The sequence below is a fragment of the Prunus dulcis genome, chromosome 7 (assembly GCF_902201215.1).
Source record: "Prunus dulcis chromosome 7, ALMONDv2, whole genome shotgun sequence".
Taxonomy (NCBI): Eukaryota; Viridiplantae; Streptophyta; class Magnoliopsida; order Rosales; family Rosaceae; genus Prunus; species Prunus dulcis.
The window spans coordinates 20,331,968-20,357,850 of record NC_047656.1 but is presented as its reverse complement, the minus strand read 5'-3'; the positions used below and the strand labels follow the sequence as shown (position 1 = coordinate 20,357,850).

Genomic DNA, 25,883 nt, shown 5'->3' with positions numbered 1-25,883 from the left:
TATGTAAACAATTGCATGCATGCATATGCATTGCAAGAGTATGGGCCACCCCCACCAGAGCAAGATCATCATATATTTATTGTAAGCCTGGGCCTTGAAATTTAATGAGCATGGGCATTGGCCAGAACTGGTCCAAAATGGCTACTGCCCACACTCTAATAATTAGGATGATGGCCTGCTTGGTTGCACAAAACCAGACTCTCCCTGACCTGATGGATATACATATCAATCATACATTAACTATTGTCTGGTCCCGACGGCAACGAGCTTTTATAATGATAGGGTTTATGTTGAGGGGTTCATAATCATATATATCTAATAATAATTTTGTAATTGACCGGATGAATATTAAGGACCCTCTCACGGGACATTTTAGTGAGACCAAGTACCTTATAGCTAGGCCAAGTTCCTAATTAACCTAGTAAAATACAACTTACAAGTGAAACAAAAACAAGCGTCGTCTTTATTTTGAAAAAGATGAAGCCAATTGGGAATTGGGCGTGTTAGAAAGAAACATCCCAGTTATTTCGCATCTCACACACACACGTACACAAATTCACATCATTGCTTCATGCAGGAAGGACACTTGACCCCACCACCACACCAGCAACACATAATATTAGTTATAACTGGTGTAGGCTTATCTACTATCTACATCCATCAATCAATGGGGAATAGTCCAGTCAACCTCAACTTCCTTGTACTTTCCTTTCACTTTGACTTTCAATACCAGAAAGATATAGCGCATGATGTGGACGTGCGTACTGTATTGATAATTAGTTAATTACTTTCGTCATCATGAAATTTAAAAAATAATAACCGACCTTAATTAGTTTGACTAGCTAGGTGATTCTTTCAGTGTGAATATTTATATTTAATCATGCTTTAAGTTTGTTTAAGAAAACAATAAAACAGATGGTAATGATGATGTTATATATGCACACAACTGTACGAATGATGTCTGTAAGTTATGAAACACAAAGTAGTCCTCAAAACAGTTAACTTACTAAAACCTTTGCCCAATAAGATAAGAAAAAGTAAACGTTGGACGTTTTATTTGGTTATATATATATATATGCGTGTGTGTGAGTGTGGATCACCTTTCTTGACTTTGAGTCAATCAATCAAACACCCTTTCTTCCAAAAGAAAAAAGAAACCGCGTACGTATTGACGTTTTGGTTTACCTTTTTATGCTTTGTTTTCTTTTCAAACAAAAAAACATCAAGCAAAGTATATATTGGACCGACCTCACCCAAGTAAGTAAAAAGAGCAGCTCATGGTATAAATTTATCAAACTTTTGCCTCATTCTCCCCCGCCATGAACTGTGGGGCCAGTAAGAACACGTCACAATTGAAGAACTAATCGAATTATCCTATTGGGATTTACAAATTAGACCATAACAAAAAGATGAAGCCAAAACGATAACGGATATATAATAATCCAAGAAAGAAATTAGAGAAATGTCGGCTCATTATACTTCATGGCGAAGTTTCCCTATTCCAACTAGAAACCAAGTATTTTACTCAAGAAAATAAAAAGGTATACCTCTATTTTTCAGCTTCGTTCATCTTTCTTGTAACAATGGAAATTTGGCAGAGTTGGAGATGTTATGCTTCAACATAGACTCGTAAGCAATTGTATTTTACCTTTTCCAATTTCTAATGGCACTCCTCCCTTGTTTACTATTTATATTATTATTATTATTTCATACAAAGTAATACAAAAAAGAGAAAATCGAACCTATAACCTCAGGGGGAATAGATAAGATTACTAATTCCTTATTAACAAAAGTAAAAACGATGGACATATTAACAAGACAATAATGCCATAAATATAATTAACTCTTCACTTCAGATTGATGACGATCGTGCCATCAAAATTAAAGATCAACCATCTGTAATCATGGTTGGGAGATTTTAAGGCTAAAGTTATGATCTGATATCATGCCATAATTGCAGTTAAAGAAAATTAAACCACAATTGAATTTCGGTTTATAAATAATTTGATTGTAAAAAATGGCATTAAATAAGAGGTGTAGCGTGGAGTTTAATTTAATGTGGATTTGAAGAAAGTTTCTACTTTTGTTTTTGTCTTCTCTCACTTGCCCTTTAACTGGATATTGATTGATATGATCCTCTCCTTTAGGAAATATATATCACCAACAACACTACCTTAGAAAGTTCCCATTCTCTGCAAACTTGTCACCATCTCACGGAATCAAATCCTCCCAGGTTTCCAACGAACATGATTGTGTACTTTTTTTGACTCACGATATTGCATGAAGACATCCACGTGCCTCCTTGCCCCCCCACATCACCTCCTCTCTTCTCCAAGACTCCAACCCAAAACAATAAACTTTTCTTAAGCCCACTGCCATTCTCTAGTTTCATTCATTTTTCCCGATAAAAATAATATTCATCCGGAAAATATTCAAAGATGAACAAAAACAATAAAATACCAGATTTTTAGCGAAAGAAAGTGACGAGGAACAAGATTCAACAAAACCCTGAATCGAGGTGCTGTTTGAGACGTTTGCCACTGAGCTTTGATTTCCTTGGAATTTGGAACTGCTCTCCACCGACTCAGGCTTTCTTTGTTTCTTTCCTCTTCTGCATCTTATCTCTTCCACTCTCTCTCTCTCTCTCAAACGCCGTTCCAATCTGGTACTTATCTCTCTGTCTCTGTCTTTTCTCAATTGTTTTTTCATTGTTTTGCCCTGTTTTCGTTAGAAAGCTGTGAAATGTTATTCTAGTTTGGTGCAATCTGGCTGGGGTTTATACCAGATTATTAAAGAAATTCAATACTTGAATTAGAAAATCTTGGGGAAAAAACCGTAGCTTTATTGTAATCCAGAAGAAAAGGCCTTAGCTTTATCGTATTTGATTCTACGTTCTCTTATTTACGATTGATTTGAAATCTTTATTGTTGAAGATATGGCGTTTGATCAAAATTCGTTTCCCAAAGAGTTAAGACCGTTAAACGTAGCTCGAACTGTGGCTGATGAGCCCCGCATTGCGCTCGCTACTACAACTGGACGAAACCCAGATGGACTTTTCCCCAACCTGGCTCTTGAAGTTAATAGCCCTAATTCGATACCTGTCTTTTACCCATCAACGGTCGCGGAGGCTGGGCTTGTTGGCGTAGGGTATGGAAATGCCATGTCTGGGGTGCCCACATGGCGCCCTCGCATCCCTGTGCCGGTGGGGCATCCAGGGATGAACACTGCCGTTGCTGTTGGAATTGGTTACAGTCCTAATTTGGGCGGTCGGCTTGGCGGCAATGCTGTTGATCTTGTAAGCTCTTCTACTACAACAAGTGCTTCTGGGCCTTCTGTCTGTAATTTTAATATGTCTAATAGGGTTGTAGGCAATGGTTTGGATCATGGTGTTAATGATATGGCAGTTAGATTTGGTTATAATCCCAATTTGGGAAATAAGGTCAGTGGTAATGTTGCTAATCAAACTGGGAATGATTTGACATCTGGGTATGGTAATAATGCCAATTTTGGCAATCGGGTTGGTGGCAATGGAACTGATCAAGCAAGCGACGATGGTGGAGATGATTCTGTGTCAGGGAAGAAAGTCAAGCTTCTGTGCAGCTTTGGGGGAAAGATTTTGCCCAGACCAAGTGATGGAATGTTGAGATACGTTGGAGGGCAGACAAGGATTATTAGTGTTCGGAGAGATGTGAGCTTCAGTGAGCTAGTTCAGAAGATGTTGGATACATATGGGCAACCTGTGGTTATTAAATATCAGCTTCCTGATGAGGATCTCGATGCACTGGTGTCAGTTTCATGTGCTGATGATCTTGACAATATGAAGGATGAGTATGGGAAGTTGGTTGAGCGATCTCCAGATGGGTCCGCAAAACTGAGGGTGTTTTTGTTTTCTGCTTCAGAAGTTGATCCATCTAGTGTTGTACAATTCGGGGATTTACATAATAGTGAGCAAAGATATGTTGATGCTGTCAATGGGATTATGGATGGGGTCGGTGGTGGTATCATGAGGAAGGAGAGTATGACAAGTGCTACTTCAACACAGAATTCTGATTTTAGCGGAACTGATATTGTTGATAGCTCAATTCCTGGTCAGGGTGACACTACTGGACCTCCATCAGCAGGCAAATTATCGCCTAAAGGGGATTCAGCTACTTCTCATGATAATAGTACAAGATTGGTAATTGTGGATCCTAACCCTGCAGTTTATTCTGAAGTTTCTACAGTTCCATTGGGCATTCCTGTGGTTAAGTCTGCGCCTCCCCAAACATCACCTTCTCAGCCTGAGTGTGAGTTAGAAAGGTCTGTTCCTGTTACAGTATCGCAGCAGCAAGTGGGGTTGCAGCAACCTGGAATTGGCATTCCATCCACTGCTCCTTATCTGCAAACTTATGTTGGTCCTCGCCAAGAAGTTATGAACCGAGCAGATCATCTCCAGCTTCCTCCTCAGATGGGTTTCCCAAATGCTCACCTATTGGGGACTGCTAGTCCTGTATATACTCAACAGCAATTCTGTGATAGTGTTGCTGGCATCACCCAACATCACTTCATTCCTGCAGTGCACATGACAATGACTCCCTCATCTTCTCATGTTAATATAAGACCAAATGTGCTTCAGCCATTGATGCAACCCCAGCAGACTCGATTAGATCATTATGTAGATGAGAGCACCTTTGTTCCCAGGGTAGTCCAGTTTCCTACTGAGCAAAGCTATAATTCCTATCAGGTTCAGGTCCCATCACCAGTGGTAGGAGGTGCTTATGGCTGGCATCAGGTTCCACCACCAGAGCATGTGATTTTTCATGATGGTTTGGTATCCCACCAACAGGTAATGTATCCTGAGAAATCCCAAAGGTTGGAGGACTGTTATATGTGTCAGAGAGCATTGCCTCATACTCATTCTGATACTTTGGTACAGGTTCATAGAGACAGTGGTGGAAGCCCAGTATCTGATTCAAATTCAACTTATCATAGTCCCCGCCTGGAGGACAATTTGCGAGCTCAACCAATGAACATGGTTATGGTAAGTGGAGCATTAGCAGAAGGTAATTTTGGGCAAGGAGTTGAGGCTCGACTCAGGGTCCAAGGTCAAGTAGATCCTCTTGTTGGAACATCTCATTCAGAGGTGACTGGGATCTCGCAGATTTCTGAGGGAACTCGTGAAAATGAGACAATGAATCTTCAACAAGTTGATCTTCCAATGATTTCAGCTCCCCATGGTGTTATCAGGAGAGGGGGTGACGTACAGTCACCAAATAGCGCATTCATGGTCGCTATTCCTCAGCGCTGTCAAGATGATGCTGTTCAACAACATTCTGCGCCATTCCAGTACCAGGTTAAACAGGAAAATTTAGTTAATGATCCTTTTAATCAAGATGTACCTCTTGTTGGGGGCGCACCTGTTCAAACTTCAGAATATCTGGTTCATGAATCTCCAACTGCATACCCCAACAAATTTCCTGGAGTTATTCCAAAAGAAGACAATGTAGACACTTGCATTGCATATGATCATCTGAGACAAATCGATGGGAGAATGGAGACCCTCAGGATAAGCCCCACTGAGGTTTATGTTAATAATGAGCATGGGAAGTCACCCATTGATACTCCTAGAGTGGAAGACAGCTTTGACCATAAAGCACCACAAGTTGGGGGTAGGGAGGTGACTCTAGATAACACTGTCGGCAGGAGTCACTTTAAACCAACCGAAGTAGTGGCTTCTTCCCCTGCCGAAGTCTCACATGGGTATAATTCGCAGCCTGTAGAATTCTTTGAGGCGGCACAGCCATCTATGTGGGGAAATCCTGAATCTTACCCACAATCAAGAGTTGGATTCCATCCTCAGGATGCTTATGAATTTAATTATGGCAACCCTGTTGTTTCTACCCATATAACTAATGGAATTCAACCTCCTGCTGAATGGAAGGATGAGAACTTAAGATTGCAGCCCAAGATGGTACCTAATGATGTGGACGGTGTTACCTCAAATGATGCTGTTCCCCAGGACTCCTCAAACTCACTGTTCAGCAATCAGGATCCTTGGAGTTTGAGCCACGATACTCATTTGCCTCCTAAACCAACCAAAATACAATTGAGAAAAGAACCATTTACAGAATTGCGAATGGATGATGGGGGTCAGCAGTCACTGGGCAATTTGAACAGGGATCTTAGTTCAGAGCCTGCCCAGTCTTCCAAAGGTTAGTTAAATGTTGATTTATTTTTACTTTAGTATTAAGTTAATTGCTTAATTAGAATGTTGTTTTGTTTCTTTGTCATAGGATCAGCCGAGGAACAAATAAAGCAAGAACTTCAAGCTGTTGCTGAGGGAGTAGCTGCCTGTGTTTTTCAGTCATCTTCGCCGTCAAATCCTGACTTACATGATAAAGATGAGTATGCTTATCAATCCAATCAAGATGAAGATGTTCAAAACAATACTGCAGGCATGCAAAACAGAGCGAAAGTTGAGGTATTTAGGAAGCCATCTATGTGCATGTTTGAGCATTTTCATTGGTTGTGTGTGTACTAGTTTCTCTCTCTCTCTCTCTCTCTCTCTCTCTCACACACACACACACACGCACACACCACGCACACACTTTCAAAACATTTGTTGGACTCTCCTAATTTCCATTTTCTATTTCAGGATGTCAAGACCAAATTCAGAGATAAGGCAAATCTTGGTTTTCCAGTATCAGATAGCCGAGGCCGATTGCAGGTGAAAATTTGGTTTTCTATTTTTCCTTATTCTGATATTGTGATGTTAACTTGTACCATTGACCGGTTTCTACTCTTTTGGTAGATTATAAAGAACAGTGACCTTGAAGAGCGGAGAGAATTGGGTTCTGGAACCTTTGGTACTGTTTATCATGGGAAATGGAGGGGCACTGATGTTGCAATTAAAAGAATAAATGATAGGTGTTTTGCTGGGAAGCCTTCAGAACAAGAGCGCATGGTTTGTCTTTTGCACTAGATTCCAAAGCTATTAATTTTTGTTTATTAATACCTCACTTACATAATCAGAGAGATTTTGTATTCAATCAGAGAGAAGATTTCTGGAATGAGGCCATCAAACTTGCTGACTTGCACCACCCTAATGTGGTAGCTTTCTATGGCGTTGTGCTTGATGGGCCGGGAGGTTCAGTGGCAACAGTGACAGAGTATATGGTTAATGGCTCTCTGAGAAATGCCTTGCAGAAGAATGAGAAGTAATGTGTTTGTTTGGCTTTCTTTTTCCTTGCATTAATTTGATAAAATTAGAATGAATGTAGTAGTTGACTAGTTGGTATGTAATTTCCAATTGGATAAAAGGTGACTCAGAATTCATTTTAGCAGGAGTCTGGACAAGCGCAAGCGTCTCTTGATTGCAATGGATGTGGCATTTGGGATGGAGTACCTGCATGAAAAGAATATAGTACACTTTGATTTGAAAAGTGACAACTTACTTGTCAATCTTCGAGATCCACACCGCCCAATATGCAAGGTAAGTGATTGGAATGTTGGTCATTCTCATTCTGGTCCGTTCTGTGGTTGATGTGATCTTTCTTTTCGTATAATAAGCCACAATCTTTTTAAAATGCAGTATCATTTTCGAGAGCATGCATTTGTTGTTGAAAACTTAAGGAAAATTAATGCTTCTTGTGAGCTGAACAAGAGCAAAAATAGAGCACTTTTCCGTCTTTAAACTTTAAAAAGAATTACTCTTTGAATTACTGTACCTAGTTTCGGCTATGTTTTTTTTCTTTCCTTTCTCCTTGTGTTGTAGAACTCAATTAGATGATAAGGCTTTGTCTGGATGGGAATGAGTCAAGCTTGGCCTACTTCACTTGATTTCTCATATGTTATAATCTGCCTCTTTTTGTTGATATGCTTTTATTTTCAGCAGTATCACTGTATTGGCAATGTGCAGTTCAAAACATTGATCCAGTGTGACATGCTCTGTATTTGGTTGAACTGTTTATAAGATTGAGTTTACCATCTGCTTATGACGCCAGGTTGGTGACTTGGGGCTATCTAAAGTGAAATGTCATACACTGATCTCCGGTGGTGTGCGGGGAACACTTCCATGGATGGCACCAGAACTGTTGAATGGTGGCAGTAGCCTTGTTTCTGAGAAGGTTCGTATTTTCTTTTTTAATTTATTCTAGATCATCTCAAATGATTGTGAAGCTCTCTTAAACCTGTTTTCTTACCCTTGGTTTTTTTGGGTACACTAGGTAGACGTGTTTTCTTTTGGTATTGTGTTGTGGGAGCTCCTCACCGGAGATGAACCATATGCAGATTTGCACTACGGTGCTATCATAGGTGATCTTCTACTGCTTAATAACTTGTCACTTGTAAAACATGCTCAGTCCTTTTAAGATTTCACTCGGATTTAGAGATGCTGATAGCCAGTTCTTCATAATATAATGCAGGAGGTATTGTGAGCAATACATTGCGGCCACCAGTCCCGGACTCTTGTGATCCAGAATGGAAATCACTGATGGAGAGATGCTGGTCTTCGGAGCCAACTGAGAGGCTGAACTTCACTGAAATTGCAAACGAATTACGTGCTATGACTGCAAAGATTCCTCCTAAAGGACAAAGCCAACCGCAGCAACCCCCTTCTACACAGCCTCAGATTCAAAAATGATATATCAGTCAAGTTGCATCATCATAGATGTCTCTCCCATCATCCAATGGGCCTTTATTTGGGTGTGTGTTTGAGGCTGTTGGAAGATAACTATTGCGTCTTGTTTTAATGTGATAGGGGAAGAAGCCGTTTCATTGTTCTACAGAAATATTTACATCTTATAGAAGTGTCAACTCAGTTAGGTTTGCCTTTGAATCAAGTGTTTTCTTTCACGTTTTGACACGTCAATACAAGCACGAGGATTGGATTGGTTTGTATGCATTTTTTTGCGTTGGCTTCGTCACTTTGGATTGGATTAGGTAGGAAGCAACATTCAACATTTCCCATAGTCTGCTGTTGTGTACCCTAACAAACAAGGATCGAAGTTGGTTGGTTTCATGGGTTATGCTTAACAAGGTACATGAAGATTTTAAGTCACAAACATTTGGACATGATCGTTTCGTTCCTTGCGATAAGAACAAGAACCAGAACCAGAACCAGGACCAGGAAATAAATTTCTTGTGGAATCTATTAATCAACTGTTCAAATAAGAACCAGGTCGTCCTACAGTAAGACGTGTGCGTATGTTGTGTGTTTTTGGTGTGGGTATTAATTAAGGAAAGCCGAAGCCCAACAATCCCGGACGCGTTTCGATTGCTAGGTTTGGGCTTTCATTGTCAAATATTGTTTCCCATTACGACACCGCGTAGCAACTGAGCCGGCCACACCCCTAGTCAAACCTTATTGCATCCCATCCCACTACCATTCCTTGTTTTGTTTTATTTCGGAATTCTATTTCTTCACTAGCAAGGTTTAAGCGCGATGAACAACAGGTTTTCGCACCAGGCGACGACCAACCACCCTTCTTTTCTTTCTTTGATATTTCCTAATTTTTGTTTCCCTTTTTGAACTCTCCTCTATCGCTTCCCCTATTATTTAAGACCTTTCCTTTCCGAGTCTTTCACCCTAGATTACATTCTCTCTTTCTCTCTGCTTAATGATTATGGCGATGGCTAGTAACAATGAACACAAACCAACCTTGATCATGAACCACACTTCGCCCATCTACGAGTATGAACGTTATGAAGGAGAAGACTTGGACGACTATCATCAAGACCAGGATGCTGCTTCTTCTTCTCCTCCTTGCGGTGTTGGTGGTTGTTTTGGCCTCTTTGGGTTCACATCATGTACATGGCGGCAAAACCACGACAACGATTATGAACGTAAATACTTACTGCAGCAAGAAGGTGGATGGCACAAGGAGACGACATGGTGGTGGAGGAAGAAATTGACCAAGGCTGAGGAGTCTACTCAAGTATTGGACGGCTCCAAGTGGAAGACCTTCATCAGAAAGATTGCTGGATATTGCAAGACTATGAAGCAAAAACAAAACAAGAGGTTGTCCAAGAAACAAAAGCAAAAGAATACTAGATTTCAGTATGATTTTCATAGTTATGCTCTCAATTTTGATGGGGGTGTTGCTAGAGAAGGAAATGATGCTGCTCTTGATTTTGCAGCAAGGTTTGCCGCTCCTTTGTCCAATGAGCATGGTTCCATAGGCAGGCCGGTTCATGAAACCACCCTTGAATCAGCTTCTATAGAATCCAAACGTTAGATTGGGTGTCGTTTGGTGTTCTCCTGTTTCCTTCTTTGATAAGTTAATTGTGCGCTGTTATGAAACAGACCAAAATTAAGTCTTTTTTGGGTTGTACTTTTGCCTTAATTTCAATTTCGCATTAAGGTTTTTGGAAGACTACACAGCAAATTTCAAATACTCACAAGGAAGCAAGGCGCTTGTGATAAACAAAGCTCACCACCCAGAATGCGTAATGGAAAGCGGCACACAACTAGTGTTGTTTGCCGCGATTCGCTCAAAATACCAAATTTCTACAGGGTGTAACACATCAAAACATCCATAAACTGCTATAGACAACTGTCTTTGTAGCCATTCTCATCCATAGAAATTATATAGAAAGCAAACGTTTAATTTAGAGACGCTTAGTATACAAAAATTCTATATCTAGCTAGATCCACATAAACGTGGTACAAAAAGACTACCTGGTTCGAGTTTTTCGTGTTACATATGCGTAAAGTTTTATGAGATGGTACATCAGACATCAGGATGCCCTTCATTTGCTGGTCTAACCTTTTACTGTATCAGAAATACGAAGTTCCTTGCGGCCTCTTTCTGTATGGCCAAATATTGCTCTCTCACTGATGCTAGACTTTCTTTTTTCTTTTTTTCCATAAGTTGTGGACTTGTCAAGTGTCACACACAGTTACTTCAATCGTTGGCTGCTGATGTCACCTGCATTACTTTTTTTCCCAATTACAAATGAAAAAAAAAATATATTTATATAAAGTTCATGAAAACAAACTTATGTGAACAAAACGACCATATATGTTTAATACAATCCTACCTCTTGCGTTTGCTCTTCAAAACAGAAGTTGAGGAAATGTTACTGTGCCAATTCCTTTTTCTTTGATTTATGAACCAGTTATTGATCTGTTTCAATTGCAAGCCTGTTTCCTGCACCAACCTGGCTTTGTCTTCCTCCTATTCCAAGCGAACGACGGTTTTAATAGCCATTTTAAAAAGAATTAATTTGCTAAACAGAAAGCTACAAGGGGATTATATCAAAGTTGAAATTCACCGTAGGGTAAGGCCACTTGGAATGCGATTGCCACCAAGATTTTAGGACAGAAGTGGTGTCACCTGGCAGTTTACCTGCTCTTCTCTTGCGTAGAATTTCCTCCCTAATGTCTACAATCTTTTCCTTGTAACCCTGAGAAGCAGATGTTATTAGCTACATTTCTATATCCCATCTAGCAAATATATTATACATGCTTTGCAAGTCTTATAGTTCATATACCTGTTTCAGTTCATGCTTCAATTCTTGCCTTACACGCTCCATCAAGGACCTCTCACTCTCAGTCGGAACGAGAGGACCGAAACCCATGGTGTCAGGCCCGTCCAGGCTTCCATCATACGAGTTGATGTCACTGTCGACCTGGTCGTCGTCGTCGGACATTGTAGCACCGGTGCCTTCACCCGTTGACACACCTGTCAATGCATCTCAAGCTGTTCAGTTATAAACCATTCGTAAACTTGCCACTTATCTGCTGTACATGTAGAAATATGAAAAGAAATAGAAATGACCTGTTAAGCTTTGTAGAGATTGATCGAGCTCCCAACAAGCCATCACTGCTTCCATGGCATGAACTCGGACATGTTGCTGCAATTGTTCTTTGAAGGAGCATAGCAGTAGAACATAGTTTGTCTACAGTAGCCGAATGAACAAAGACAAAGAGGGAAGGTGAGAAAGAGGAAAAGTTGAGAAAAATATCAGAAACTATTTAATCTTTAGAAGACTAAACCATTTACATCAACAAGACTCGATACTTATTTGCAGAACAGATTCTGATTCCATGGCATGCCACTAATCAGAATTAGTAAGTGGGGGAAATATGACACAAATTAATTAAAGAGTAAAAGATTCTCCAAAGCACTTGTAAAGATGAATAATTGGAGAATTGAACAACAGGATTCTTCGTTGCCACTGAAACTAATTACATGACACTCTGATTATTATTTTGATCAACCAAATTTGCACTTTCCCACTAAAATATCCAGACCCGAAATAAATAAAGTTGTAGACTTTCAACAACACCACAAGAAGAAAAGATCATAGGAAATGAAAAATTAAGTGTTGAAAGAGATTTAATTTAAACAAACTAACCATGAATAAATCAAGTTCTTTCTCATCCATGACTTGGACATCCCCATTGGCTCGAAGCGCAGAGTACTTATCCACCACGCGCTGCGACTGCACGAGCTGCTCGTCGATCCTCGGCAGCTGATCGACGGGGGTGGCGATCCTCAAGCACGAGACGTGAGCCGATACAAGCTGCTCGTACAGAGGGTGGCCCACTAAGTCCGCTTTGAACCTCGCGCTCTCGCACTCCAGTTCGTCTTCTTCCTCCTCTTCGCCGTCGTAGCCGCTTATCTCTCTCCGGTTCCGGCCGCTGCAGTTGCTGCTCTTCCCCGACGGTGATATGACGACGTCGTCGTTGCGCGCGTCGTGGAGGAAGCTGTTCTGTTGTCGAAACGCGGCGTTGTTGAGCCACGTCGGAGCTCCGGAGAGCGGCGGCTGGTCCGAGGCGAAGGAGTGGAACGCCATTTCTGGAGGGGTTTGCTGCTGCTGGTGATGATGATGATGATGAAACGCCATTACTTTGGTCTTTGCAATTAAATTGTAAAAAAAGCACAGAGCTTTTAGTTTCAGTACATACAAGAAAACGTGGTTCGGAAAAAAGCAGTTTTTGGAGCTGAGAGAGAGAGAGAGAGAGAGAGAGAGAGAGAGAGGAAAAAAAAAAATTTGTGATGTTCTGAGTTAGAGAGAAAGTGGTGCTGTTAAAAGTTTGAAACTTGAATGCTGGATTAAGCAATTAAAGGAGTGCAGAAGCTCTTTTTTTGGGAGACGACGACTTTGTTGAGTGATGGATGGGTGACGCCAGGACCGAGGAGGATGTTTTGACGGTGAGATAGAGTGCCATGTGGCGATGTAATTGGGAGTTGCCGTTCCCAGTAAATAAGACAAACATTGATTTATTGATGATTGAAAATTGTGATGTGTTGTAGACTTGTAATAGTAAGTAGCCATTGATGTATAGAAAGCTCACAACGCATCCAACGGTGAGAATTGATGGAAAAATTATTGAAATGTTTTGGACCGTTGGGTGGCATTTTGGGGCGTTATTGTCATTGTGATTGTTAATTGCTCCATACTTGACCCCTTGGGATATCTGACGTACCAATATTTGGAGGCATATAATATATAACATAGATTTTATATGAGTTAGGTTTTTGTAGTGTTGCAAGAAGTTTCTTTACATGATTTTGAGACAAGTTTCCACCCCCTTCATATTCAGGAAGGACAGCACAGCAGTCGACATTGAAATCGTTTATATTATTTTTAAATGGTTGAGTCTTGAGAGAGAGGAAGGAAAAGTGGAAGGAAAGTAGGCAGGACGCAGCAACTTTTTTCCTTTATTTTTAATTTTGTCAGAAGCAACTTTTCTCCTTTAACCCTTGGGTTACGCTCTCGAACAACATAGCTTTACAAGACAAAGACAAAATAGCAGGACACCGCTTAATAAAATATTCACTCATAACAAATCTATATAGACAAGAGAGCAATACCTTACGAGGTTCGATAAGCGCGCATCATTTAATCCTTCTCACCTTCCTTCTATGGTATGTTTACGTGTTATGATATGTTTACTTATCAATAATTGGTATCGGAATCATTCTTTTTTTATTTTATTTATCTGCATTTATTAATACATACATATTTTAAATGATTATAATTTTTTATTGTCTATATTGTACTTACATCTAAGAAATAAAAAATTATTCGAATTTTTTTAATTACTTTTAAATGACTCTTAACACATGCATACTTGAAATTCATCACAAATCATGCTAAATATGAAAAAGTCACCAAAAACATGATACATAATCTTCGTAACATATACTTTCATTCTAGTATATTCAATTCATGACTTGATATTCACATATCAAATGAGCGCCTATTGAGTATTATCCAATGACTCCGTGCACCCTCCACGGTAACCACTATACTCGACTTATAAAGATTGAAAAGAACTGGTCATCTTTAGCATTCTCACATCAATCTAGACTTGTAAGAAATAATCGTGATTAATACATAATGATCAAAGCTTATGTTATAAATAGGCTAACTAAAATTTGAAAATGAAGGGAAAGTATTGAAGGCATGAGCTAATTTTTTGTCTTAATATTATTTTGATGCAGAGATGAAAGCAAGGAGGGAACATAGTTTGCATTGGTTGACAGATGTGGCGGAAGTCGTTAGATTTTATTTATTTCTTTCTTTCTTATATGTGCACTGGTGATTACAGCGTAGACAGTTTACCAAACTCGGAATGACGTTTCCTTTTGTGTTCCTCGTCAGACAGTCGTCAGTTGTCCCTACCGAAGCACAGCGACCTCAGACCCGTACAAGTACACGTGTCCGCGGTAGGTTTCATGGACCACTTGGGAATACACGCCACTGTCAGAGAATCCTGTTCGTACAGCTGTAAAAAAGCAGCGGGAAGATGGGGACCACCTGGGCTGGGCCATCGCAAATGCGAATAGAGTCACTCATGATGAGAGACTCCACAGTCGTAGATTGGAGAGGAGAGAGAGGCGCTGGCGGCTGAAGTCACTCACACACAGCAGAAGAGCAGAAGAGCAGAAGCAGGCCCTTCACGCTCGCCTGTGCGTGGTCCCCACCCTATACCTATTATCTATGACTATGACATGTTCTACTACGTAAATGCCCGGAAGAAAAGAAAAGAAAAGAAAAGAAAAGGGGTTCCTCTTCATCGTTTTGTGCTTTGGGTCTGCAACTGTGGGGCCCAATGTGGCGCTGATCCAAGGTCTCTGTATAATGGTAATAGATACAGTAGTTGGTTTCCTGAAATTGACTCGTGCTAGTTAGTTTCAAACTATTATTTATTATCTAATTTGGTTAATTAATGATATCTGAGGATTAAATTTTGGTTATCACCTACAATTTAATGACACTGGTGGAAAGAGGCAGGCAATGGCATATTGAAATAAATTTGTGGAAATGCTTGAAGTGCAATGAGAAGTTGATTTGATTTTGATTCTTTGGGCAATGACCCGATGAAGGGGGAGAAAAGGTCACATATCCTGGTTGTATGTTTTGTTTTGCAACTTTTCTTTTGGGGAAGAAAAGAAAGAATCCGCCCATGCCCGTTGCCCGTTGCCCGTTGCCCATTGCCCATTGCCCATTGCCATTGCCCATGCATGCACAAGTCAGCACTAGTACTACAGTTACAGTGTACAGGCTTAGAGATGGATGGGATGCATCCAATGGTTAAATGAATCAGTGGCCCCACCCCCCAATGGTTATCTAACTTATCTTTGGATCTTATCCCTGCACTGCACTGCATCGCATCATCAACTACATACATCCATACATAGCACAGCACAACACACTCTTTCTTTTTCACTTTTTCTAAATTCTTTGCCATTGCCAGCCAAATATCAAAACAAAAACCCATCTATCTCTCAACAGAAACAGAACAGAGCTCGGCCCAGACAGAGTTCAAGGCAAAGCCCAACCTACCTGTTATTCTTCCTCTATCACTCACTCTCTGCTGCAACGTATCAAATTCTGAGTCCAATTCTTATTCTGGTGGATGGACAAATATTCATTGCTACCGTATGAATATGAAATGAGGCAGCATAGAAAAAAAGGAGTTCATGGTCCAACTCCAAAGGTTTTTCTAAGACCCTTCATCTTAATTGCACTTATCTTCTCCTTAAACAAACCAACACCTTAACACCTTAACACCTTAACACCTTAACACCTTAACATAACTGGTAATATCAAATCAATTGAGCTCAGCCACCAAGCATCACAACCTATGTTCTCGCTTATCCTCTCACCAAGAATTCTTTAGTAAGGGCTTTATATATAGCCCTTTGGTGATGACCTATCTCTTAACCGTTTGATCAAATTGGTTAGCCATGAAATCAAATTCATTAGTCTGAGAGAAAAGACCTACCTCATCTAAGGGCCATATATAAGTCCCTCACTATAGAATGACTATTTTTCCACATGATTTGTGAGTTTTCCCTTGAGTTGATCTATCATCTAACCTTGAGATTGTGCCACAAAATGTAAATATAGATTAGAGTATCACACACTCATGCTCTGTGTAAGCAATACAGCTTGCATTATATGCATCAAAAGAGGTCTGTAAATCCTTAAATTGGTTTCACTGGGATCAGATTGAACATCATTTTCTGCCACTAAAGGATGCAAGTCCTGTAATATAACACAATTTTCATGCATCAAATGCATGAAGCATGTAATGTGCTCATTCCAAAATCTTTTGAGAAGAAGATTTACATACAATTACAAAGGCTCTCAACAAAATCATTGAATCAGCGCACAACAATAACAGATATGTATGTATGTATATGATGCAATTAAGGAAGACTAGGAGGAGAAAGAGAAGGCTTTGCCACATTAAGCTCACCACAGTCACTGATATACACTGTTTTCAGAGGCTTGTTCCACAGAGCCCGAGCATTCATCGCTCTCTCATCCCCAAGAAATTCTGCAAAATCGTTGAATTGCTGTATTTTCTCAGATGGTCTGTATGTAGGTATAGCAGCAATGGCCGTCACAACATCCAAACCTTCATAACCAAAACCAAAACACAAATTCAACTAACCAAGCTCAAATTTTGAAAATAATAAAAATCAAATCTTGCAGAAAGAGTAAACCTTCGAGCACTGAGCCGAAGACGATGTTCTTGTAATCGAGGTCGGGGCATGGGCCGGGCCCAGAGGTGATCAAGAACTCGACGTTTCGGTAATCCGGGTCGAGCTTGATGTCGTCTTCGTCGTCGTTCTCGGAGAGGTTGAGGGAGAGGAGGCCGGGGCGGGAATGGGTCAGAGCAAAGGCATTGGAATCGACGGTCTCGGTGTTTCGGGCGAGACCCGTGGGGCGGCGGACGTCGCCGGGCTTGTCGCCTTGGTGGCCGGCGAAGAAGAATTGGCCGGGGAAAAGCTTGTGGACGAGAGTGCCCTTGTAGGCGGAGGAGGTGCACATGGACTTGAAGTTGGAGACGGTAAGGGGGACGTGGTGGCCGTACAGGCCGAGGACGAGCCGGCCCAGCGGGACCGAGTCGGGGCAGAGGGTGGGTTTTGAGTCGGCTGAGGATAAGGGGCGGAAGTAGGTGGGGCAGAGACTGAAGTCCATGAAGACGCGGTCGGTAATGGTGGTGTCGGGTGGCGGAGGAGATGCTGCAGCGGACGATGGTGGTGGCTGGAGGGTGAGGGAGAGTGGGGCGGAGAGGAGGAGGGAGCGTCGGGTCAAGTGTGTAATGGACTTCGGGTTCGGGTGGTGGTGGTTGTAGAGAATGCGTGGCGGACCGGGTGGTGTAGTCACAGAGTAGCCCATTAGGCTCCGGTTGGTTGGGTTGGATTGGGCATGCTTTTGATTTGGGGCTTTGGAGGAGACAGAGGGATAGATAGCCAGCCACGGAGGAGGATGGTGGGGCCTACTTTTGGATAATTAATTAGGTTCGTAAAATTATGGTTTTTTTTTTTTTAAAATATTTTAAAGTACTTTGCAAATTTTCTTTTCGCAAGTAGGAAGCTTTGGTCGGTTAAAAAAAAAGTAGGAAGCTTTGGCTGGCATATGGAGTCTTTGAGTTCACTAAAAAGGTACAACTCTGAATCTCTCCCCTAATTTTGGCACTTGAATCAATCCGCATGTTGTTTTGAAATGGTAGTATTATTTGTTTGATCATCTGTGAAAGATAATTTGCCTGTTTGTCACTGTTTATGTAATCTGTGTGTGAGAAGATAGGGCAGTTGTGTTTTCTTTTCTGCTATCATGCTATGGGATGGGATGCTGTAAATTGAATCCACTGCCTGATTAAATTTGGGGTAACTCTTCTGTTTTGACTCTGCAAGGAAATTTGAAAAGTAAATCTGGTTTCGTAATCTTCATATTTACCATTTGGTTAATTTTGAGTAAGCTTTGTAGCAACCTGGTCCATACCATTGCTCTATACTTGCTGAAATGTAGTGAATGATGCAGAATTCTAGCCTTTTAGGTCACCTTTTCTTATTTTCGCCCACAAACTAAAAATCAGGAAGAAAAAGTTGCTGGGCTTCCTGCTCCCTCCAAGTATTCTGCTGGCTGGGTATATCACAAAGTAGGAGCTGCTCCGCTTCCTTACCAAATTGAAAAGAAAGAGATCCTTCTTCCAATACCCAAACTTGAAGGTGTTTTGATGTTCTAGTACATATGTTAAAGTGGGCGGTGCGGGCTATATCACCATATAATCTGTATGTACGAGATGACGCTGCTAGAGGATTTCCTACCATTTGTCAAAATGGTGCCATTTATGAAGAAGAGAAGTCAATCTGCTGTGTCTCTGTCAAAAACTTGAGGTAAATAGAAAAGGTGTATGCCAAAGTGGAATCATATCCTATAAAAAAGAGAAAAAAGAGGAAGCATATCAGTCTTTCCATCTTGAGGGACATATAAAAAGTGGCAATTTTGTCAGTTCCCGTGGCTGCTGCTTTTGCTAATATAACTATCAATAGATTAATACAGATATCTAATGAAAAAAAAAACACTAAACTCAAAAGCTGCAAAGGTAGTCAGCAGCAGCAGCAGCAGCAAGGCAGACATAAAAAGCTTGCTAGCTGCATCCGTGGATTCAATTCAACTTAAAAGCTCCAAAGTTTGAGCTAGCTTTTGGAGTTTGGATCAAAACAAAGTTCCTTCATGCGCCTCAGAATCCACTATCTGCAGATTAATGGCAACAGAAGCTGATATTCCAGAATCTATATCTGTCACGGTAGGGTATTCTAGAATCTTGATCACTCTAACTCAAATAGCTTACTCTGTTTTTCTGTAATCTCATGATCTTTGTATGATAGAATTATATCTTATAATTATGCGTTATGGTATAATTGTTCTCATTGATGGAAAATCAATCACAATCATATGTAGGCAAGATCATGTATTGCTAGTTACTACAAAAGGAGTATCTTAACTTCAATACTTCTTTTTCCAGCAAAAAAAAACTTCGACACTTTTTTTTAGCCAGAAACCAACGAGCAGGTAACTATTTTTCAATCCATAAGCAGTATTAGATGAACGAAGAGGATCCTCTCCTTTGTTTTCTATCCTTCCTCAAAATTGAAATCTTAAGAGCTTAATAAACACAACCCAATTGTTCATTTTTTTTTAATTTTCTTAAAGGGAGAAGTTCAAGAAAATCTTTTGATTTTGAAAACAAATAAATCCAATTCAAGATATCCACCACACAGTCAAGAACAATAAAATAAAAAAATCAACCATTAAATTCTGCTTAAATGAAATAAATAAATCCGCTTCAAGAGAATCCTTACCGGACTTGCATTGTGACATGGAATCATGGATGGCAGGACCAAGCGGCAGGTTTAGACTGGGAGATGACTGAGAATGCACAACTGGAGAGAAACAAGTGCTCATCATGTCAAAGGAACCCCTATTTGTTGCAGTGGGAGATGACTGAGGAGTTGGACAAGTTACACTGTTCCCGTACAAGAGCTGTTCTTACTCGCGAATTGTCAAAACTTCATTATCATTCTTTGCAACGTGTTCTACTGCGAATTCTGCTTCCAAAAAACCTTTGCTTGCTTGTATTCTCACAGTCTACAAACATAAGTATCATCGAACTCCAACACAATCCTATTCAAATCAAACAAGTCATCCCAAATTTTTGTCTCTAATTCCACTGCAATTATGTACCTCTTCCTTTGCGGGCAACGCTTATGGAGTCAAGCAAAGGTTTTTTTTGGAAGAAGCTGCGCTGCTGCGCGAGGAAGAAGAAGAGAGCGAGCGCATGTTTAGAGGAATAAACCTTTTTTCTTTTTTGAGAGAGCAGACCCATTTTTTAAGGAGCAAACTGTGCTGCACGTTTTTAATTGTTATCAAAATGCATTTAATTTGGTTACACGTATTAATTGGTTTTATGTCTTAATGGATAATAAAATCATGATGGATGCAATATTAATTTTTGTTATTTATATTATTTTAATCACTGTATTTAACTAAATCCTAGTAAAGATAGGAAAACATAATGCTATTCTTACCACATTTGTATGCCACATTCCTATACCACCTTAGTTGGCAAATGAGGTGAACAACCACATCAATTAAAATTAATTTAACATTTTATTTTATTTTATAATTTATTAACACTTTTTAATTGACGTGGTTGTCCACTTCATCTGTCACATAAAGTGGTATGAGAATGTGGTAAAAGTAGCATTACTCCTAACTTAATATAGCTAAAACTTTGCTCTTTTTGGCTAGGATGGATGCTCCAGGAGGTACGCATCGGAAAGAAGACGTGGGGGAGATTGAGGTAGCGAGTTTTGCGGTATCGACATATTGTATCGTATTGGCGTACCCGTATCCATATCCATATCCATATCCATATCCGTGCAACATAGGCTGCCATGGCCCCTCAAGAGAAGAGCTTTCAATGTCAAGATGGATGAGTGATATTCTTTCCTGTTCCTAAATTGTAATCAGTTTGGTTCATGACTTGGTGTAGTCTGTAGAGTCTGTTGACTGTAGCTGTATAGATGTAGCTAGTAATATCAGCTAGGATCTATGAACCCTGCATCATCTACGTGTCTATTTGTGTGTGTAGAGTAGGTGCTTGGTGAAACATATACCTCCCCACCATCCCCCAAATCCTCCTTTGTCTTTGTCTGTGTAGGAGTTGAACCTCTAACCCCATGCCTGGCCTGTCTACATTTTAAAGAGAGATTGTAATAGGTGAAAGGAGACTGAGTTCCTTGTTCCGTTTGATGAATGGTTCTTAAAGGAGGATGAGGAAGATAAAGGCGGGAGCTTGTGGAGATATAACAGATATTCATGAAGTACGTCTGAGATGAGAGACTCTTTCTACGCAACAAAAGGGCATTTGAGCCCAACATATATTGGTATCTTTTGTGTGCAATTTGTGTCATAAAGAGTAAATGAAAGTAGGACATGATTTTACAAGAAGAAAGAGAAGGGGTGGGGGGAGGAGGAGAGAGAGAAACAGCTAAATCGCAGTTTCCTGACCTTTTTATTCTTGCTCTGCTGTGTCAAGCTCTCTAAACTTTGTCCTCTACATGACATGGCGCATTCGGGTCTTCTTTGTTCCACATAGTGATGAGCCGCTTAGAAGACGGAGGCTTTTTCTTGGGGAATGAAATATTCCTTTGTTGAGGAGGGCAAGCATTGGAGCAAATACTCTTCAACTTGTGCAGTGCACAACTGCAATTGCGATGGTATGGCCTATGCTCAATCTCCATATCATATATTGATATACTTACTTCAATGACACTTCGAAGCATCATGGCAGCTATTCCAGTGGCCATTTCTCCTACCTCTCTTTTTCTCCTAAGCTTTCTTTGTAAAGGTTTGAGTGTGGGTGTGTATGTGTGAATTAAATTTCTTAAATTTTTTGCTTGCTTTCTGCTACATATGTTTTTTTGAAAGTGCTTTCTGTTACATATTTATATAGACCGAGGATGGTATATCTTCACGGAAGTGTTGGAGTAACCAAGAGTAGAATTTTTGTTAGTTTCGTTACCTCATTGAGCTCAGGAGAAGTTTGCTATGGTAATATGGTATGGCCCCGTTAAACTCAAGATAAGTTTACTATGGTGGTTCTTGCAAAAGCATTATTCTTTTTAGCTTTTGTTTTCATGTGGCCTTGTCAAAGTAGTTATACAACAAGGCAATTGTTTTTTCTCGAGAAAATCAGCATCTCAATGTGGGGCCTTAAGTTTTGCCTATACACACACATGGGAATGGGAGAGAGAAGGCCAGGACAAATAAATTATCTTGCTTTAGCGATCGTTGGAACTGTGGGATTCTAACATAGTTTTCTCCATAATAACGTCTTCTAACTAATCTCGTTACCAATTCTGTTGTTTGCTATGCATCACCATCTCGGTTTCTAGCAAGGTGTCACTGTCCTCTCTCTCTCTCTCTCTCTCTCTCTCTCTCTCTCTCTCTCTCTCTCTCACTCACATTCTGTTACCTAATACAATTAGAATAATAGTCATCTTAGGACATAAAATATAGTGTTGAACTTTGGCTTTTTTACAACAAGAATCATGGCGTTGCTTGATACGAGTATAAGGGCCCACTTTCTAATTTTACCCTTTATATCAGATGTTAACAATGATGAGTCTCAATGGCTCTCTTACATATTCCTTTGTGTCATGCTTTGTTAGTACCAAGGCCATACCAGAAAACTCATTGGTAATAACTAATAACCACTTCACTACCATAAAGGCGGTAAACACTTTCAAAATATATACATGCAGGGCGTTTCTATTTGTTGGTAAAAGAAATCTAATCCCAGTGTGAATACTTGTTTTACTGCTTTCATCAGTTTCATGGTCATTTCTATATGCAGGCTTTGTTATCTTGATGACCTTGTACGTAAAGTTGCTTCTGTTTATTTTGAGAAACAATGTGCTGATATGATATTTGCAATGCATTCTGTGCGTCGAGACTCCAATGTTGGTTTGTACGGTGAATTTTAAAATGGTTGGCTTTATTTTTTGTGATACGTTGGTAACACAATGCAACTGTCTTGTTTGGTATGTACTTAGATCTGAAAGTGAACTTCTCATGTATGTACTTAGATATGTATCTGAAGTAATGTAAGTAGTTAAAACCTATTTTAAAATTGAACCAAAAGTTGGAATTTTATACTTTAAAATTATACATGTAGTTCGCATATAAAGCAGGAATGTCATATATATGTATCTTGTATTTTCCAGAGACTTAGGTTGGTGATATTGTCAGTTGCTTTAGGGTTCAAAACTCCCAATCTCCCTTTTCACTTCATTATTGATTTGCAAGGTGCATGGTGTGGCTGCATTGCATCTGTGTGCTCTCTGTCTATAATTTTCATTCTCATGCAATGCAAGATGTGAGACTCCATGTCAAGAAGGGTGTTGTTAGCTTGATGCCCCATTCTCTTTCACTTGTCTTCACTTCACTCCCTTTTTACTGTAAGTCTAGCCAACTGTTGTGTTTTTCCTTTGAAGCCATTCTTTCTAGATTCAATATAACATACTCTTGGTATGATTAGGGCTCATACATAGTACATCAGATCAGATGTAATACGAGAGTGTTACCACTCTCTCTCTCTCTCTCTCTCTCTCTGTGGACAGTGGATGCTATGATAATTGTTGACTTGTTGAGAGAGATCTAATTGTATTGTTCTGATTTACTCTTGCAATTTTTAGTTGTTGTGAGTTGGCTTCATGTTAAAAATATGCAGAAAACTCAACACCCACCAGCTTAGTTCTGCCATGGCTTTATGTCTCCTCCATATTAAGAACAGAAACAATTCCGTTCTACTCTTATTATCACAAGTGCTTTCATGCACTAGGCCAATGCCAGTCGAAAATCCGATGATTCATATGACATTTAAGGGCTGGTAAGGACAAATTAATATCAAATGATTGTTGAGTAAAATTAAAAATAATTTTTTGTTTTTATTTTATTAATTTTTCTTCATCTTTCATGCCGTTTTGCTTATCTCTTCATCTTTCATGCCGTTTTTACAAAGAAACTCTGAAAAATCGACCTAGGCGGGAGAACACCGCCCCGAGTTCACTCTAAACGTTAGGGGTAGGTGCCAGGGAGTTAGGCGGCGCTTGGGCGCCCGCTTAGGCGGCCTGGGCGGGTCGGGTGGCTGCTTCTCTACTCTTCTCGACCCATCCAGTGGCGGCGACGGCTTCTTCTCTACTCATCAGAGGTATCTTTGAATTTTTCTTCTTTTCTTTGTTGCTGCTGCTGGGCTCACCTTATTTCAAGGGCACGCAAGAGGAGATGATGGAGGCAGAGAAAGATGAGAGATGATGGAGGTAGAGAGAGATGAGAGGTGATGGAGGCGGAGAGAGGAGAGATAAGTGAGGTTAGGGTTCGTCCAAAAAAAGGTGAAGATATAGGGTTAGTGAAACACAACATTTCACTTATGGGCTGCTATTTTAACTGGTATTTTCAGTTGTATTGAAGAAGGGTGACAATAATGTTTAATTACAGGAGGAATATGTGCTCAGTAGAATTTACACTTGGATGAAGGTAGAAGAAATCAAGAAACTAACCCCACAAAGCACCAATATTTCCTCAAAATCAATTTGATGTTTGAGTACTAGTGCTGGAGCAAGAATAAGATAATGAGAAACTTCACAATTAAAATTGCTTCTCACTTCCTAACTAACCTTTCAATTTCTTCTGACTCACCGGTAATCACCATATAATCGAGCTAGCCTCTGAAAACCTCTGTCCATTGTCTATGTGTGTGACAAGGCAGAATTATGAACCCCATTCACACTTCCTCTGTTTCCTGTGGACGTGGACATGTCGTCTACGAGAGGAGAAGAGAATTTGGAAGAAGCTGCTGCCTGAATGCACAAGAAACCGTCACTCCATGACTGTTTCTTGGGAAAAGAAATGTTCCTTTGACAAGCATTGGAGCAAACACCCCCCTCGGACCTGTGCAGAGCGCAACTGCAGTTCTTATGGTAAGGCCTTCGCTCAATTTCGGAGTCCAGCATTGAGAGGCTTCCTTCAAACACACACTGAAACATCATCCCAGCAACTCCTGCGCTAGTCATTCTATTCTTCTCTCTTCTCTGAGTCTCTTAAGTATTTTATGTTAAGGCTGGCTGTGAGCAAAGAGTAGCCACCAAGTGTTTGTGCATGGCTGTATGTTGTGTTTGAGTGTGTGGAAACTTTTGCATGCTTTCTAAAACATTTATATACAAGTTATGATAAATGGGGTGTGGGGGGAAATCAAGAAAAATGTTTGTGCTATTATTGTTCCCACGTAGTTTAGTATGGTATTCTTGCCAAAGTGGAAAAAGAGCAAGACGAGAGTTTTTATCTAGGGCAGTTCAGCTTTGAACTCGACTTGGCTTTATCTTTTGCCGCTCGGCTTTGGTATCTAATAAGTATTGGTCGGATTTATTGTTGGCCTGGCAAGAGCCTAGATTGATACACAGAGGCCTTATTTACCTAACAGGTCAGAAAGGCTGCTTATTTTATTATATTATTGTGCAGGGTTGGTGGCTAAATCTATGCAACAAACTAACAAAGGTCTGAGTCAAGCATCACTTTTCGTTATACAACGACCCACTAATCACTCACGGGGAATTCTAATATGGTTGTGCGCTTTCATTATTATATTAAATTGCACCATTTAGTGTTGAGATGGTGGATCTCTTGTTTGTCAAGTTTCCATCGATAGTCCTTGCACTGCATATTTGACATCAAGTTCTAGGAATTACAGCAACTGGCGCATAAGGGTTCCTTGACTTGGATTTTGTCTGTTTGGCATGGTATTGAAGCTACTGTTGGATTTTGGAGGCTGTTAACGTTTTTAACTTGTTTGATAGGGTTTTTATAGTTATATTGTTAGTCTCGACAACGACTCTGTTTTGAAGTGGTGTTAGTTTCTTTTATTTATATTTTTCTCTTCTGAAACCTTCTATGTGATTCAGTCCTTTGAGGAAAGAGACAGATTGCATTCAACTTAGAAATCAAAGTAGAACGTTGCTTGGTCTTGGTTTGGCTTTGAAACTTATTCTACTACGAAGTTGTGAATTAAGTTAACTAACCTTGTT

At 40.1% G+C, this 25,883-nt stretch overlaps 4 protein-coding genes and 1 long non-coding RNA gene across 9 annotated transcripts; 3 read left to right on the top strand and 2 right to left on the bottom strand.

The window, feature by feature from the left end:
• Positions 1-2,196: 2,196 nt before the first annotated feature.
• LOC117636169 lies at positions 2,197-8,877 on the top strand. 3 transcript variants are annotated; one of them, XM_034370661.1, is made up of 11 exons: positions 2,197-2,665; positions 2,934-4,825; positions 4,916-6,191; positions 6,273-6,460; positions 6,635-6,706; positions 6,791-6,943; positions 7,033-7,196; positions 7,324-7,471; positions 7,983-8,105; positions 8,205-8,292; positions 8,403-8,877. In XM_034370661.1, exons 2-11 carry the CDS (start codon positions 2,936-2,938, stop codon positions 8,618-8,620), a joined length of 4,320 nt encoding a protein of 1,439 aa, XP_034226552.1. In that variant the 5' UTR covers positions 2,197-2,665; positions 2,934-2,935; the 3' UTR covers positions 8,621-8,877. The 3 variants fall into 3 exon arrangements, with proteins under 3 accessions (XP_034226552.1, XP_034226550.1, XP_034226551.1); XM_034370659.1 differs by having other exon boundaries at positions 2,934-6,191; XM_034370660.1 differs by lacking the exon at positions 2,197-2,665 and having other exon boundaries at positions 2,919-6,191.
• Positions 8,878-8,988: 111 nt separating this feature from the next.
• On the top strand, positions 8,989-10,437 carry LOC117636172. The gene has a single exon (XM_034370664.1). It carries the CDS (start codon positions 9,597-9,599, stop codon positions 10,212-10,214), a length of 618 nt encoding a protein of 205 aa, XP_034226555.1. The 5' UTR covers positions 8,989-9,596; the 3' UTR covers positions 10,215-10,437.
• A 72-nt stretch (positions 10,438-10,509) lies between these two features.
• Positions 10,510-13,234, bottom strand: LOC117636170 (homeobox protein knotted-1-like 4). 2 transcript variants are annotated; one of them, XM_034370663.1, is made up of 6 exons: positions 12,340-13,109; positions 11,760-11,880; positions 11,473-11,663; positions 11,254-11,385; positions 11,020-11,156; positions 10,510-10,907 (listed from the first exon to the last, which is right to left on the bottom strand). In XM_034370663.1, exons 1-6 carry the CDS (start codon positions 12,829-12,831, stop codon positions 10,904-10,906), a joined length of 1,077 nt encoding a protein of 358 aa, XP_034226554.1. In that variant the 5' UTR covers positions 12,832-13,109; the 3' UTR covers positions 10,510-10,903. The 2 variants fall into 2 exon arrangements, with proteins under 2 accessions (XP_034226554.1, XP_034226553.1); XM_034370662.1 differs by having other exon boundaries at positions 10,512-10,915; positions 12,340-13,234.
• Positions 13,235-16,374: 3,140 nt separating this feature from the next.
• On the bottom strand, positions 16,375-17,677 carry LOC117635789 (peptidyl-prolyl cis-trans isomerase CYP28, chloroplastic). Its single transcript, XM_034370154.1, has 2 exons — positions 16,950-17,677; positions 16,375-16,861 (listed from the first exon to the last, which is right to left on the bottom strand). The coding sequence occupies exons 1-2, from the start codon at positions 17,626-17,628 to the stop codon at positions 16,650-16,652; spliced, it is 891 nt and encodes a 296-aa protein (XP_034226045.1). The 5' UTR covers positions 17,629-17,677; the 3' UTR covers positions 16,375-16,649.
• Positions 17,678-17,727: 50 nt separating this feature from the next.
• On the top strand, positions 17,728-19,177 carry LOC117635790. Of its 2 annotated transcripts, none has more exons than XR_004586947.1 (2): positions 17,728-17,894; positions 18,329-19,177. It is a non-coding gene; the product is annotated as an uncharacterized LOC117635790 (long non-coding RNA). The 2 variants fall into 2 exon arrangements; XR_004586948.1 differs by having other exon boundaries at positions 18,274-19,177.
• The last annotated feature ends 6,706 nt before the right edge of the window (positions 19,178-25,883 follow it).

What these genes read in the sequence shown, in the direction of transcription:
- LOC117636169 (XM_034370659.1), top strand. Translation starts at nt 2,936, where the DNA reads ATGGCGTTTGATCAAAATTCGTTTCCCAAAGAGTTAAGACCGTTAAAC. An exon ending in GCCTTGCAGAAGAATGAGAA is followed by an intron (nt 7,197 to 7,323) that starts GTAATGTGTTTG and finishes TCATTTTAGCAG; the next exon opens with GAGTCTGGACAAGCGCAAGC. An exon ending in GCACTACGGTGCTATCATAG is followed by an intron (nt 8,293 to 8,402) that starts GTGATCTTCTAC and finishes AATATAATGCAG; the next exon opens with GAGGTATTGTGAGCAATACA.
- LOC117636172 (XM_034370664.1), top strand. Translation starts at nt 9,597, where the DNA reads ATGATTATGGCGATGGCTAGTAACAATGAACACAAACCAACCTTGATC.
- LOC117636170 (XM_034370662.1), bottom strand. Translation starts at nt 12,831, where the DNA reads ATGGCGTTTCATCATCATCATCATCACCAGCAGCAGCAAACCCCTCCA. An exon ending in ATCTCTACAAAGCTTAACAG is followed by an intron (nt 11,664 to 11,759) that starts GTCATTTCTATT and finishes ATGCATTGACAG; the next exon opens with GTGTGTCAACGGGTGAAGGC. An exon ending in CCAAGTGGCCTTACCCTACG is followed by an intron (nt 11,157 to 11,253) that starts GTGAATTTCAAC and finishes CGCTTGGAATAG; the next exon opens with GAGGAAGACAAAGCCAGGTT.
- LOC117635789 (XM_034370154.1), bottom strand. Translation starts at nt 17,628, where the DNA reads ATGGGCTACTCTGTGACTACACCACCCGGTCCGCCACGCATTCTCTAC. An exon ending in CTTCGGCTCAGTGCTCGAAG is followed by an intron (nt 16,862 to 16,949) that starts GTTTACTCTTTC and finishes TTGGTTATGAAG; the next exon opens with GTTTGGATGTTGTGACGGCC.